Source organism: Enhydra lutris, unplaced genomic scaffold (genome assembly GCF_002288905.1).
Source record: "Enhydra lutris kenyoni isolate GAN:26980312 unplaced genomic scaffold, ASM228890v2 scaffoldscaffold2, whole genome shotgun sequence".
In the NCBI taxonomy this organism is placed as follows: Eukaryota; Metazoa; Chordata; class Mammalia; order Carnivora; family Mustelidae; genus Enhydra; species Enhydra lutris.
Genome location: NW_019154086.1, coordinates 1,871,308 through 1,886,191, shown reverse-complemented (window position 1 = coordinate 1,886,191; position 14,884 = coordinate 1,871,308). Strand labels below are relative to the sequence as shown.

The 14,884-nt window shown below is 37.7% G+C and overlaps 1 protein-coding gene across 2 annotated transcripts in view; it reads left to right on the top strand.

Moving 5' to 3' along the window:
• Positions 1 to 14,884, top strand: part of LOC111151093 (interleukin 1 receptor accessory protein) — a 125,731-nt gene that overhangs the window by 45,156 nt on the left and 65,691 nt on the right. For both annotated transcript variants that reach the window (XM_022508865.1, XM_022508874.1), the window contains exon 2: positions 1,213 to 1,277. In XM_022508865.1, coding sequence (XP_022364573.1) covers positions 1,214 to 1,277 — 64 coding nt within the window. In that variant the 5' untranslated portion in view covers position 1,213. The remainder of the gene's footprint in view (positions 1 to 1,212; positions 1,278 to 14,884) is intronic.

Below are 14,884 nucleotides of genomic sequence, written 5' to 3'. Positions count from 1 at the left end.
AGTACAATATGAACTAGAGATTTGTGGTGATGTGTGGTCAAGAGAGGTGACCGCTTTTGGAAATGTGCATTGTCCTTTAAAGTGATCATACACTCTGGATTGCTTACGCTGTACCAGTTTATACCTTTTGTTTCAGTGGCACCCTCTTACAGCTGTCTCCTTTTAAGTGCTATTATCTGGCCACCCTATTTATCAAATACCTCTTTGACCTTCTCAGGATGGTGGGTCCCTTTGGTAGTGAAACTTGTGCCATTGGGTTATGTTGGCTGGGGGGAGTATCATTCTCATCTCTGGCACTTACTAGAGATGTGATCAGGACAAGTGACCAAGACGTCTGTAAGCACTCTTATGTGGCTGCTCTGTTCAAAATAGCAACAGTCTTGAATATGGAATTTTTCAGTAATATCCAGGTTTCAGTATTTATAACCCTATCAAGATTTTATCATGGGGAAGATATGTCTGGGGCAGTAGGGAAATAAATATCTCACAGAGTTGTTAAGTCTCTAGGTCTTCCGTATTAGAGATCACACAACTAAATGTAAGGGCAGAGTTCTTGCTACTTGGCTGTTCTAGCTGGTTATCAGTAGAAAGGCTGAAGGTCACAAAAACTGGACTCCAGCTTCATCATTTGTCTCTTCCAGGGAGAAGAGGAGAGCGGGCACAGCAGAGAGTGAGGTTTAGATCTTCCCCTTTACTCTAAATTCCAAGTGTGGTGGACTATAAACCAAGTCTGCATCCAGGATTTCTAGACCTTCTAGTCATCACTAAGAAGGATAAGTGTCTGGATCATAAAATATTAACAGCTGGGAACAGACCACATGAATGCTAAGGAGGGGAAGAAGATCAAATTTATCTGCCAGAAATGTGACTCCTGGTGAAAAAAGTCAAGAGGAATATTTTCCTTAAGTCGGCAGTTGTAGTTGAATGATTAAGAGATAGTTCTGGAGCCAGAGTGCTGAAGCTTAATCATTATTTTCCCACTTTCTAGGCAAAAGATGTTGGTTATGTTATTTAAACTTGTCTCCGTTTCCTTATCTGTACTATGGGTGTTAAAAAAATCTTGTTGGTTGGTTCCTGCAATTAAATTAGTTAATATTGTAGACATGCTAGAACAGTTCCTCATCCATCATTAGCTTGTGTATGCGGTAATTATTACTTAAGCTCTAGAGAGTGGTAAAGTACTCCCCCTTCACTTTATATTTATGTTGACAGGATGGGACTTCTGTGGTGTGTGATGAGTCTCTACTTCTATGGGATCCTGCAAAGTGATGCCTCAGGTAAGCGAATAACTTTTGACAATCTATTAAAATATGAATTGTCTATAGGGTAATGTGTCAAATTTTTCTGAAAAATGTGTTAAGACTACATAAGGTTTATATCCATTGTCTTCTATGGTACCACAGAATCATAGTTGTGACACAATCATCAATTTTGGTGATGATACCTCTAGTCTTCAGGGGACAAAATGTACTTAGGGCAGTGGTCTGGTTTGTATAAATACAGGAATTTTCCATCACCTTCACATCCAAACGAACTAGAATCCTGCTTCTCTCCCTTTACCTCAGGTCCAATGGGAAAAGAAATGACAGTGATGGTAGTAGCATGACTCTGTTTTCCAAACTTCAGCCAGTGGTGGAAGAGGCATTGAGGCTAATAGTCTATTAAGACCTTTTAAGAACAAATGAATAACGATGATTTCTTATCATACTGCTACAATCTAGGAGAACAAGGACCTACAGTTAGGTTCATACCCCCAACCCCACCCTTTGGTTGTTGCTCCTTAAGAGAAACCAACCAAAGCTTGAGTTTGAATTACCAAGCTCAGTCATCGGGTCTGGAACATATGAAATCAGAGTCAGAAGGGATTTGAAAATTCATCTTTCTAGAGCTCCTCTCATCTCCAGAATTACTGCTCAGGACCAGTCTGTGGTAACTCTAACTAGTGATCATCTCATTGCAGTCCATATGTCCTTGGACTGACCAAGTTCTTAGAAAGTTTTTAGTATATATAATTGAAATCTATTTCTGTCATTTCCACATTTCTCTGGTTCAACTCCTCAAATTTCATAGAGGATACTCAGTCCAGTGGTTCTCTAATTTTAATTCAGGGAACCTAGATATCTTCATTTGAAAAAGCTTCTCATGTATAATTCCCCTGAAGACCACAGACAGTACTTTAAATATCATAACTCTAACTCCTCTTCTGCATGAGAGGTCTTCAGAAATGTTAAAATAATGATCGCATAGCCATGACATTGTTTTCCAATATATTTCCTCAATCGTTCTTCACATGGTATGGATTGGAGCCCTTCTCATCCTGATTATCTTTTCTGGGTATGTGTTTCAGTTTTCTATACCACTTAAAGCATTTAATAGAAACCAAAAATAAGACTAAAAGGTGTATAACTAGGACAGAATACAGCTCAAAGCTGAGAGAAGTGGAGATAACTTCCAACCTTGTTGACCCTTTTCACATGGAAAGCATATTTCCTAGTCTGGCTGATATTCAGCTGGGGTACACTAGTACTCGTACACATACAGAGCTCCTGGCTATTTAAACCGGTGTCTGCCCTGCTTGATTGAGTATCCCATTTGACTGGTCAGTGGTGGTGATGTCCTGATTTTTAAATATGTTAAATAAGACCCCTGATTATTATTAGCTCTTATTTGATTTAGTTCAGTGCTTGAATATTATCTGCTTACAGAGGCCTTACTTAACTTAACCACTTTAGCTAAAATAGCCCTCCCAATCACACCTCTCTGTATCTACCTATAGTTTCCTTCCTGACTCATCTCATCATTTCTCGACACCATGTTAACTTTCTCTTGTCTTCTCCTCCTCTGCTTTTCATTCTTTCTGTTCTTTTCCTTCCCATCCTCCTCCTTTCCCTTCTTTTTCTCTCTTTCCCTCCTTCCCTTTCTCCTTTCATCCCTATTTCACTGCTTGTAAATGGTCCAAGGACAGGAACTTAGCCTCTTTGTTTTTTAACCCAAATACTTGGAATAATGATTGGCACATAGACACATAGTAGGTATGCACTCTCTCTTTCTATTTATATATTATAAATAGATGGATATATGTGTGTATATATATATCCATATATATGTATATATATGTGTATGTATATATATGTATATATATGTATATATGCATACACACACACACACACAAACACACACATATTATAAATGGATGGAAAAAAAGTCTTTTCACTTCCCCTTTGCCAAAATTGGCCAATTTTATAATGGGACTTGTTTGGATTCATGCCAGTAATTCATCAATGTAGTTTTATGTCCTGCCTTACCTAGAAGGAAAAGGGAGAGGTGATGATGTTATTCTTGTTGAGATATGAGTGACATCCCAGAAGTTTCTGGGCACTGGTGTCTCTCCAGTGGTCCTGTCAGTGTTGCCTTTCTGAATGACCTTTACTGTAATCCATCCAAGGAGGTTCCCTACCCCCACCCCAAATGCTATTGGAAAGTGAGCTTTCTACCCAGGAACTGTGACTCATAATTCTGCCAGGGAAACTGACTTCTTGAATAAGATAAGTTCTCATACCAGTCCCATTGAGTCACCATGGGAGCAGGAAACATGTTGTAATCCCCTCAGCCCATCTGGCACATACTCATTTGCCTTCCTTATGAAAAGGTGTATTGTGTCTGTGTCAGTGATGCACTTCCTAGTTGGAGGAAGAGGAACAAAAAGGAAGTGTTGTTGACAAAAATAAAAGGGACGACTAACTCTGAGCTACTAGGGGACAGAGGGACCATTGCGTATTTTGAAGGAATCAATGAACCTCTCGCACATCAAGGTATCACTTCTTACAATGATATAGATGTTGGCAGACTTGTTGGCCTTTCATGAGGTTCTTCTTGGGCTTTAGGTACCCATATTAATAGAATCACAGATTGATGTGAAGAACAAAGAAGAAATAACCAGAAAACTCTAAAACAATGTACATGCATATGATATTAGTAGGAGTTTTGTCTGGTTGTTCTGGGCCTTTTTACATGGACCCTTTTCTTAAGAAAGGCCCACATTTTAAAAAGAGACCATATGAACATAAGAGCTTTAGTTTCAAGTAGTTTTTTTAAATTTATTTTTTAAAATTTTATATATATATACATACATGTATATATATATAATTTTATTTTTGAGAGAGAGAGAAATAGCATAGGCATGAGTAGAGGTGGGGGGGGGGGAGCAGAAAAAGAGGTAGCGGGAGAGAGAGAATCAAGCAGACTCCCCCATGGAGTGCAGAGCCCAATGTAGGGCTTGCTCTCATGACCCTGAGATTATGACCTGAGCACAAATCAAGAGTTAGCTACTCAACCAACTGAGCTGCCCAGGCACCCCCATGCAGTGTGTTTTAAGTGCAGTGAACTGGACTTTAAGGCCCAGAATTCTGACTCTAGAACACAGTCTTTCTTGTAGCAGTACTGTGATTTCATTATTCATTCAGAAAAGTGGGAGCAACATTTCCATCTCAGGTGTCCATATAAGCAAATACTTAAAAACAAGCATTTACTTTTAAGGAATTAAAGCTTGGATAATTATAATGGTGGTGGTATAACTATAATGTGGTAGTTATGTGATAATAAAACTTCCTTTGCTGAAAAAGCACTTTGCATTTTGCATTTTCAATGTCATTTGACTCTCACACCCAAACTATAGTGTAGTCAGGCTGTTGTAACCCAATTTTTGGGAAAAGAAACTTAAAATCAGAGTAGTTAAGTGAATAACCCAAAGTCACATAGCTAATATGTAATATAACTGTGACTTCAACTAGTTCTTTCGTTCTCAAGATGCATGCTATTTTAGCTAAATATACTCCTCTTGGACTGCACTAGGATATATACATTTTTTTTTTTTTTTTTTAAGATTAAGATCCAAGAGGTCACAGGTTCTGCTAACTGTTAAGGAACCTTTCAGTAATAGATTTCTGTGCTTTTTATTTTTATTTATTTATTTTTTTTAAAGATTTTTTATTTATTTATTTGTCAGAGAGAGAGGGAGAGAGAGCAAGCACAGGCAGACAGAATGGCAGGCAGAGGCAGAGGGAGAAGCAGGCTCCCCGACGAGCAAGGAGCCTGATGTGGGACTCGATCCCAAGACGCTGGGATCATGACCTGAGCCCAAGGCAGCTGCTTAACCAACTGAGCCACCCAGGCGTCCCTTCTGTGCTTTTTAGATAAGAAGTATCTTCCCTCCCAACTCTCCTCCTTAGGTGGTTTCTTCAGAAGAAAAATCATTATAATGTAAGCTCAAAATTAAATATTCCTATTTTTGCTTGTTATGGTATTGAATATTTCCAATACTAAACTCAAAGTTCTGTTTTGCCAGAATTCTGAAAGCAAACTTGTCACACATTTCTCCTGTGGTGTGTTCCATTGCCAGCATGTTAGAAAGTTGAACTGTTAAAACTGCCTTTACCGTAGAAAGAAATATTTGCAACTTGTGATTCCAAGTTAGGGAGAGGGTGAGAATGGTACAACATATAATATGGTGAATTAAAAAAAAATTACCACATCAAAATTATTTGTTACAGATACCACATTAAAAAGAGCAATGCATTTTCTTTCCCAAGTGCGCAAACACACACACACACACACACACACAGACCTTTGAATATAGCTTTTTATTTCAAAGTCAATGAACAGTTGACAGTGTGCCAGGTGCGGGATTAAATTTCACACACATTATCATTAATGTCACCGAAGATGCTGGGGGCTGGAGCTGGAGGGATGAGTAGAGAGTCTTAAACACATTTTATAGTTCAGGAAAAGAAGAACCAGGGAAGTGACCCAAGATAACAGTGCTCATGGTGGCATGTCTGATAGAGCTAGGTTTAGAAGGCTACCTCAACTCCAAAAGAGAGCCCTTTTCTTTAAATGGTATTGCCTTCTTTTTGGACTTTGTTCTGCTAATAGCTATTAGATCCCATGATTTCATTTCCGTTAATTTTGAGGAATTTGCAGAGGGTAGAAATACTCCTTTGGCTTATTGAGAGTGAATAACACTACGTAAAACAAACAAACAAATAAATAAATAAGTAAAAGCACTGGTTTACCAAGAATCAAGAGTCATTGCTTGACATTCTGAGTGTTTGACTTTATAGGTATTTAATACTTTGAAGAAGTCATTTAATCACCCATCAGTCACTATGACCTTACCTATAAACCCAACCAACCAATCAACAATAGCAAAGCTCTGGCCAATTTTGCTTTCTTGCTTTTTTATTAAAGAGCATTCTGGACATTATTCTATATCATGGACATATACTCTTCCTGTTATTTAATTAAGTGATTTCTAATGGCAAGTGTTTGTCTTACAATGATTTTACTTTAATCTAAAGATCGTGTGTTTGACAGTTTTATATTACAGAATCCAGGGCAAATAAGGGAAGGCTTTTTGGAAACATCTTCCAGTCAGGTCTGACAGAAAGAAGAGAAAATAAATACCAAGCAAAATGCCATGACAGAGCAGAGAATGTTACTGGCCTTGTAGGGAGGTACTGGAGAACACATCTCAGTCTAGGAACAATTGCCCTTTTCCAGGAGAAAATGCCTCTCTTATTTGGGAATGGAACAGAGCAGTGAGACTAATGGATAGCGTGAGGGCATTTAGAAGCCAAGCTGGCAGGGCAGGTTGGGGACAGTTTGTGGACGACAGGAATCCCTCCAGGTAAAGAGGATATTTGTGCTGAATATATTTCAGATATAGTTGGCTAGTTCTTTTCTCTTGTTTTGTCTTAACTTTCGTAAGGGTTTATAATATTTCTGATGCTATGTTTTGGTTCTTTGGTTAGGACCAATTTGTTGCCAGCCCTGGTGGCCTCATATTATTTGAATATGCTTTTTGAAAAACTCCATACTTGGATGTACTTGTGACATTCAATCCTGTCTCTGTTGCCCATGGCTGGTCATCCTGAACACACTTCGTTTCTATGCAATTTAGTCCAAACATTTTGAGAATGTCTGACGAATACAGTTTCATTTTATTCTTAGACCTAAAGGTCATTGGAATTACAACATTTCACCCTACTGTCCTTTAAATGCTGCCTCTTGGGAGCAGATATCTTCACTCTTTTTCTTTTTTCTTTTCTTTTCCTTTCCGTTCCCTTTACTTCCTTCCTTCCTTCCTTCCTTCATTCGTTCCTATCTCTCTCTCTCTCTCTCTTTCTTTATTGAAACACAGTGGTGCTTATTTTTTAAGTTAACTTATGCTTCCCAAGAGTGAATATTCTGTAGCCTGATTGAAAAGAGGTTTGAGTAGCATGATTTATGGGTCTGATGCTGACTTTGCAAATATAAACTCTCCTGAATAGCTTCTTGTATCATAGTGATAATTCTATGTTTAGAAAAATGACCTGATTCTCCCTTCACATGGCTGTGTTAGTTAAGAGAAACCAGGATTTATGCATGGAATGTATTTTGTGTATAGGGTTACTGGTGACAGTGTCTGGTCTGGTTTTTGAGAATCTGTTCAGGTTTAAATCACCTTCATTTCCACGTTCTCCCCTCCCCCACTACCACCCCAGAACATTTGTTTCTGCCTTATTGAGATGAGCTTTATAAATCCAGACCACAGTCTTGATGACCGGTGACTTAGTCCTGGGCCAGTTCTCACCCATTTTTATTCCGCTGTTTTAAAAATGTCTTTTCTCCTTAGCTGAGTAACTTTAGGGAAAAAAAAAAAAAAAATATACATATATATATATATATATGTATATATACATATATATATATAAAATCTTCACTTTCAAGGTAAAAGCACAATGATTGTCTCATTTTTAAATCTACTAAGGGCTAGTGTCTCTCATTATTTATTTTTGAGGGACAAAGAGAAAATTGATCCATTTTACAAATAATCTGGGAACCTCAGTCAATAACCTCAAGTACCTGTTATTGAAATCTATAAAAGCTGGTATAGATAATTGCCTTCTTTTGTCTTGCTCTCTTTTAGAGGCAATAGGAACATGATAATACAAGATGGCTGAGAAGATGAGAGAAAACAGATCAAATAATCACACCCTCAATAATCTAGACTTGGCTGTGCTGTGTTTTCATGAATTTTATTTCTCTTTCTGCTTTCAGAATCAAAACTCTTGTAATAGCTATACATTAGTGAGAAAGAAATACCACTTTCCTACAGTGTTTGTAGAGTCTGGACTAATGATAATTTAAGTCTCTTTGTTCAGCAGCCCATTGTTTTGTTTTGTTTTGTTTCCTTTTGAGATACTTTCATATTTTTTTGAACCGCTCCTTGAAGTAGGTAGGAGTACGCACTTTGATATGTACATCAAGGTACTGATGTTTGCATTTTCCCGTAACTTATGTAACAGAACATTGTGGTCCCTTTAAAGTTTGGACTTGCTGTGTCAGCAAGAAGGAACAAGTGAAAAGTATTTGCCAACTGTGCTTCCCAATGGAACTTGTGGGTCCTGCACCATAAATGTAGATACTCAAAAGGAAAAGAACAGAGTGTGAATCGTTCAGTCCCTAATGGCTTTTCTATGTAAATATAATTATTTATTAATATTGTATTGTGAGTTTTGATATTCTAATTACTTAAACTTGCATACAAGTGCAACCATAGCTGAAATATAGGACTGCGTTATTGTTAAATCAAACACAGATATACAAATTGTTGTTCCTAAGTGGATCTCAACCATTATTAACCATTATTTACTATAGCTTTGTTTGTTCTTTTTTACTTTGGGGAGAAACCCTTAATCATTTGCCGTGGACTTGTTTGCTGTTTAAACACATTATTCCTAATAGTTTAAATTGATGTGCCTGTGTTAACTTTGTTCTCTAGATCCTTTAGGAGTTCAGACTGCCCCCAAAAGTTGCTTGATGAACTAATTTTTGCTTTTCAGAGAGAAAGCATTAATTTTATCCTCATATTTTTAAATTTGCTTTGGACTTTTTGATCTGTCTGGTCCCCTAGAGAAAACTGAATTTCTCTTATGCAAGACTTTTGACATCTATGCCTTTTCATCCCTTTTACTGTTTACTCAAGGTAAAGGATGTTGAAGAGAAGGAGCAGGGAGGGGGAGACGAAAGGAAGGGAAGGGAGAGAGAGAATAGATACAGACAGACATATAGATAGAGACAGAAAGACCAAGAGAAAGGAGAGAGAAGGAGAAAGGGAGAGAAGGTGGGACAGGAGGAGGAGAAAGAGTTAGAGATACAAAGAGAGAGAGAGAGATACAGATTTAGGCTTCCCACAGAGGGCCTCGCTGGATTTGATACAATCTAGGTATATACTTTCTTTCAGATTATTAAAAAAGTCCATTTTTTAGTACCACTCTTAAGTACTCTCCCTTCACCCCTGAACTTTATATTGGATAGTATTCTTTTTGAATGTTTCATTTTTTTCCTAGGTTTTTAAAATTTTTTTCACATTTTCACTCTTCTTCTCCTTCCTAATGTGTTAAATGATGAGAGCAAATAGAAACCTTAAATATTATAGAGATGTCCTTAAATCTAGTCCCCTCCAGGCATGAGAGCCATCAACATGTCCAGGGATAATGTTTTGTCAACCACATATTTTGCACAATACTTTTATTCTGACGGAAGTGTATAGCAGACACGATGGGAGCCAAGAGCTGTACATAGCCTTCACGATAATGAAGAGGAGGCAGCAGTCAGGAATGTATGACTCTGTATCCCCCTTTGCACTCTGCATTCATAAAGTCTAAGGCAGAAACAATCTGCTGTTGTTTGCACTTGACACTGAGCCGTAACACGTCTTTCTTCGTAGCAGTATATTGCTTGAGGCTCAGTAGCATCCCAGCTTGTATACAGGTTTCAGGAGGAAGGTGTGGCTTGGGACAATAATGAAATCATGGAGATTATGACTAGAAGAGTTAGTAAGTGAAAGTGTTGGAGGAGTCACTCCCACTGCATGCAATTTTCTTAGTGAGATACGTAGTGAGGGGCTATCAGGAAGACATGAAGCAGGGTCTGTGTTCCTGTTTGCTTTATTAGAGCAAACTCTTAGATATCTCACCTTTATTACTCCAAATATCCTGTTATTAAAAGGGTTGTTTCTCTCCTGTATAATGCAGTGATAATTGATGACAATAATAATAGTCATGAAGCATTACACACTGTTGAATTTTTTTAATTGCTAAAGGAAGACCATGTTAAGCTAAGCATGGCTTTAAATCTCTTTTATTCTAATTCCCTGTAAATTGGTAATAACTATATAGTGGAGTGTGTGTGTGTGTAATAGAAGAGGAGGAAGGTGAGGGAAAGAACATTAATTGAACCAGGGAATGATTGCAGATATATAATATTGCATACATTTCTATGAACAGCCCCATTAGATAGAGATAGGAATTGTCTTTTCTTTACCAGTAAGGAACTCCAGATTCAGAAAATTGAATTTAAGAAGTTAACTTTTTTTTTAAAGATTTTTTTTTTAATTTATTTGACAGACAGATCACAAGTAGGCAGAGAGGCAGGCAGAGAGAAACAGGAGGAGGAGGCAGGCTCTCTGCTGAGCAGAGAGCGCGATGCGTGACTCGATCCCAGGACCCTGAGATCATGACCTGAGCCGAAGGCAGAGGCTTTAACCACTGAGCCACCCAGGCGCCCCCAACTTGTATACCTGTTTGACTTTAAAACGCATGCATGCTATTTGTGTTATAACATGTTGCCACTGAATTCTTTACAGTTAAAACTCTTGGCTTTCAAAATATGCCAACCACAGCTGTCTTTCACTAATTGATGATATGGAACACACCCATTTGAAAAGAAACATTCAACCAATTAAAAAAAAAAAACACGGACATAGGATGTGATTTTTCATGTTGCAGATACTATTTTAAATTTATTTGATCCAAGGTTCCTGAAACATACACAGTGTCCTTCCATTTCGTATGTTCAGATTATATACGTGTTCCCAAGGTTATAAAAATGTTTCTAAAGGAAAGAGCAGTTCTAAATAAGACTGCAGATGGACAAAGGAATTGTGGTTCATTGCAGGTGCAGTGGGTTTGAGTGGAGTGGGAGGCCATTACCTTTAGTACGCTGCAAGATTGCTTTGGCACTATTCATTTGGCTTCCCATGTGGCTAACTCAGAGAGACTAACTGTAGCTCCCTATCTTTTCCTTCTTACCCAACTACAGCAGCTCTGTCCTTCCTCCTAGGTGTTGAGGGACTTAGTAAATGATGTTTGCATGTGGCTCCAAGAGTTTTTTGGTACCCAGCTGTATAAAGCTCTAGAAAATTCTTCTCAGTCTAAAAATAACAGATTTTTTTTTTTTTTTCCTGCTAGGCTTTGGCAGTGATTGGGTGTGAATTTTGAAATTTGATGATGGTTTCACTCCAAGTTCCATTTTACTCCTGATGGAGCTGGAATGTTTTACCTTTTTCAGAAACTGTCATGTGTGTGTGTATGTGTGTGTGCAAAACAGCCAGAATAATTGTCACCTGGATTCAACAAATGTGCAGAAGATTGGGCTGGGGGCCAATCCATACATATCACCAATCCATACATAGATATGTTATTTCATTCACTGTAAACTATCCAGAATTGAATGCCTGTTTTTTTTTTTTTTTTCAGGTTTAATGCACAAACCCTTCTCAGTCTCAGGGAAATCAGTATTTTCCATATGTTAGTTATCTGTATTGAAACATGCAATACTTTAATCATAGAAGGATGGTAAGCACTCCCCTCTTCATTTGAGAATGCACCTTTGTGATTTAAAAGGAACAAATCACAGCTCTATATAACCTCCCCACTTAGCAAAGCTGGTTTTTCATGATTAGATGTGAAACCTAGCACAGTTGATATTTCCTGGGCGCCTGCTATGGGCAAAGTTTTGTAGCACGGGGAATGTAAACTTGAGTAAGACACTTGGCATTCATTCATTCATAGTGTATGGATATGTGCTAGATGCTATGCTTGCCTATACTTATTTGTAAAGAAGACAGAAATAATCTCTGCTCTCATGGAGCTTACAGTCTTGGCAAGAGCATGGAAGAAAAGAAAATAAGTAAATAAACACATTATTTAAATTAAACCCTCTTTTTTGAAGATTATCTGTAGGGCATTCCATTGATGGAAAGTAACAGGACGGAACTCCCTTTGTTGGGTGATGAGGGTATATCCATTTGAGTGGATGATGTTCTCTTGAGAATTGAAGGATGAGAAAGAACCACTATGCAAAGCAAAGAGAAGGCACTGCCATGGCGCCTGTGAAGACCCTAAGCTCTGAGGATCCTGATGCCAGTTGTTGCTATAGTGGCAAGAACTCAGGAGTAAGGGACATGAGCTGTGGAGGAAAGTGGAGGCAAGATCCAGTGCATATTAAGGGTGCCATTACATTTTCCTTGGCTGCAACAAAGTCATTGGAAGGATTTGAGCTGGTCCCTGACATCATCTAGTTTTCACATGTTCATGCTAGCTGTTTGTGGGAAATAGATTGGAGGTTTCAGTGTCTCTCAGTATGGCGGACAAGGTTTCCTGAACAAGGCTTCTGCTGTAAAGCAACTAGAAATACTGCATTTAAAAATAAATGTCTTTTAAATTGAATTGCTGAGTTAGTAAGAAATCCTCAGAGGACAAAATTGAAGTGAAACCGGGAATCCAGAAAAGAAAGGAAGCCAGCTCTGCAGCTGGCAGCTGCCCAAGGTAGCATCCAGAATTAGTGGGAAAAGATATATTTAAATGCTAGAACATTTGGATAATTTATTTAAAGATAAAGTTACATTCTTACCTTTTGCCTAACCCCAAACAAATCTCAGTTGAATGAAATATTTAAATGTGAAAAATGAATTAAATCCTAAAAGTACTAGAAGAAAATATATGCAAACTTTTTCATAATGTTGAAGTAGGGAATGACTTTCCAGGTTTATCATCAAAGGTAGGGGCCATTAAAGAATTGATATATTTGACTACATAAAGATTGACACAGTTAGTGTAGCATTAAAATATTTTAAGTTAAAGGACAAATGAAAAATTGGAAAATATGGGATGTGGCAAAGTTAAGGAGCTTTTGCACACACACCAAAAAATCCTTCCAATGTAAAGGAGACTCTATGAAAACTGAGCAAAGATTTTTAACTTGCAGTTCAGGCAATTCAAAACAAGGTAAAAGCAAATTGATCATAGTAAAAAGCTCAAGATCATGAGTAAGAAGATAGGTGCAAATTAAATAAAAAATTAGGTATCATTTTTCACCCATTACCTTGGCCATAATTGAAGAGAACAAATCCCACATAGCACTGGTCAGGACATGGTGATCTAATGACCAAATGTAATGTTGTATACCCTGTGGGTGAGAGTGTAGTTGGAACAGGCATTGTGGAGGGCACTGTGGCTATTTGTTCCAAAGACACCAGAGTGCCTCCCGTTAACCTTGTAATGAGCTGTCCACACATACATGCTAAGGAAATAATCAGAGAAGTCCATCAAGATGTATTCGCAAGTTCATTTTTCATGCAGTTGTTAAAGTGGGTAATATTGGAAACACTGTCAAAATATCCATTGGTAGAGGACGCTTAAATGATTTGTTCAATCAGTAATGCAGGAAAACCATTGAGACGTTAAAAGCATAATTTTGTATTTATTAATATGGAAGTTAGTTTATAATAGACATTTTCTGTTTAAAAACAGGTACCATACAGCAGGACTCATCTGCAAACTTTAAAAACAGTGGCAGCAGGATCACACCAGCCTCTGATGAGAGGCTGTTCAGATTTCAGGAATTGTGTGAGCCTGTTGATAAATTGTGGGTAGTTTGAAATTGAACATAGTGAGAGTATTTGCCCCGTGGAAGTTGATAAACAAACTGTACAAAGCAGGTTCCTTCCACCCCGCAGCTGGTTTACTGCACAACACCGTGGGCATGTGTGTATGTAGTGTGTGCATATGTGTAGAAAACCTTCGGTAGAATATACCCAAATCCTATTTTTGACTATTTTTAAAAAGTGGAACTAAGTTTGAATTTATTTCCATCCTTTTAAAATAATTTTATGTATTATCTGAATATATTACAATCAATTATGTTTATAATTACAAATAAAGGGTAACTTAATTTTTGGAAGAAAAAATGAAGACCTAAACCATTGGCGTTCTTGGGATGGTAACTAAGGAACAATTGCAAGGTACTGTTGGTTAATAAGCTCTTTGTTTCTATCTGTAAATAAGGTTGTTAATAACTTTGCTAGCACAGTGGTGATTTCAATATTCATGAAATGACCTTGGTAGACTACTAAATTCAGAGACTGGTAAGAGAGAAGAGATATTACTTTTGAATTTCTGCATTATAACTATGGCTGATATTTGTGTTATGTAATTTCAAGAAAGTAAACATTTAGCCACCCAAATTGTTGGAAGTTAAAATCAATTGAGTCCCCACGTCTCTGCTTCAAAGTTTGCTTATGCTAGATACCCAGCGCCCCAAAATACTCATGAACAATAATTTTTGCCAAGTTTGTCAGCCCATTTAAACATTTCTGTTGATTACAGGCAGTTTTCTGTTTTTGTTTTGATTCTGTTTTTTTTTAAAGTACCAGTGCTACAGAATGTACTCAGCCAGGTGTCAATATTTCAACATCTGTGGGCATGATTACAAATGTGTTAAGCAAATGAATGTGTCTTCTTTCACTGGTCAGCTGTCCTTCATTTCTCCGTCAGTAAACATATGTAGTTTTAGGCTTACAATATGTGCCAGGTACAGTTCACATTGTATCAACTAAGCATGATAGTGGTGAATGCAATTACATAGTATTTTAAAGATTTTTTTTTTTTTTAATTTATTTGACAGATCACAAGTAGGCAGAGAGGCAGGCAGAGAGAGACAGGAGGAGGCAGGCTCCCTGCTGAGCAGAGAGCCCGATGCGGGACTCGATCCCAGGACCCTA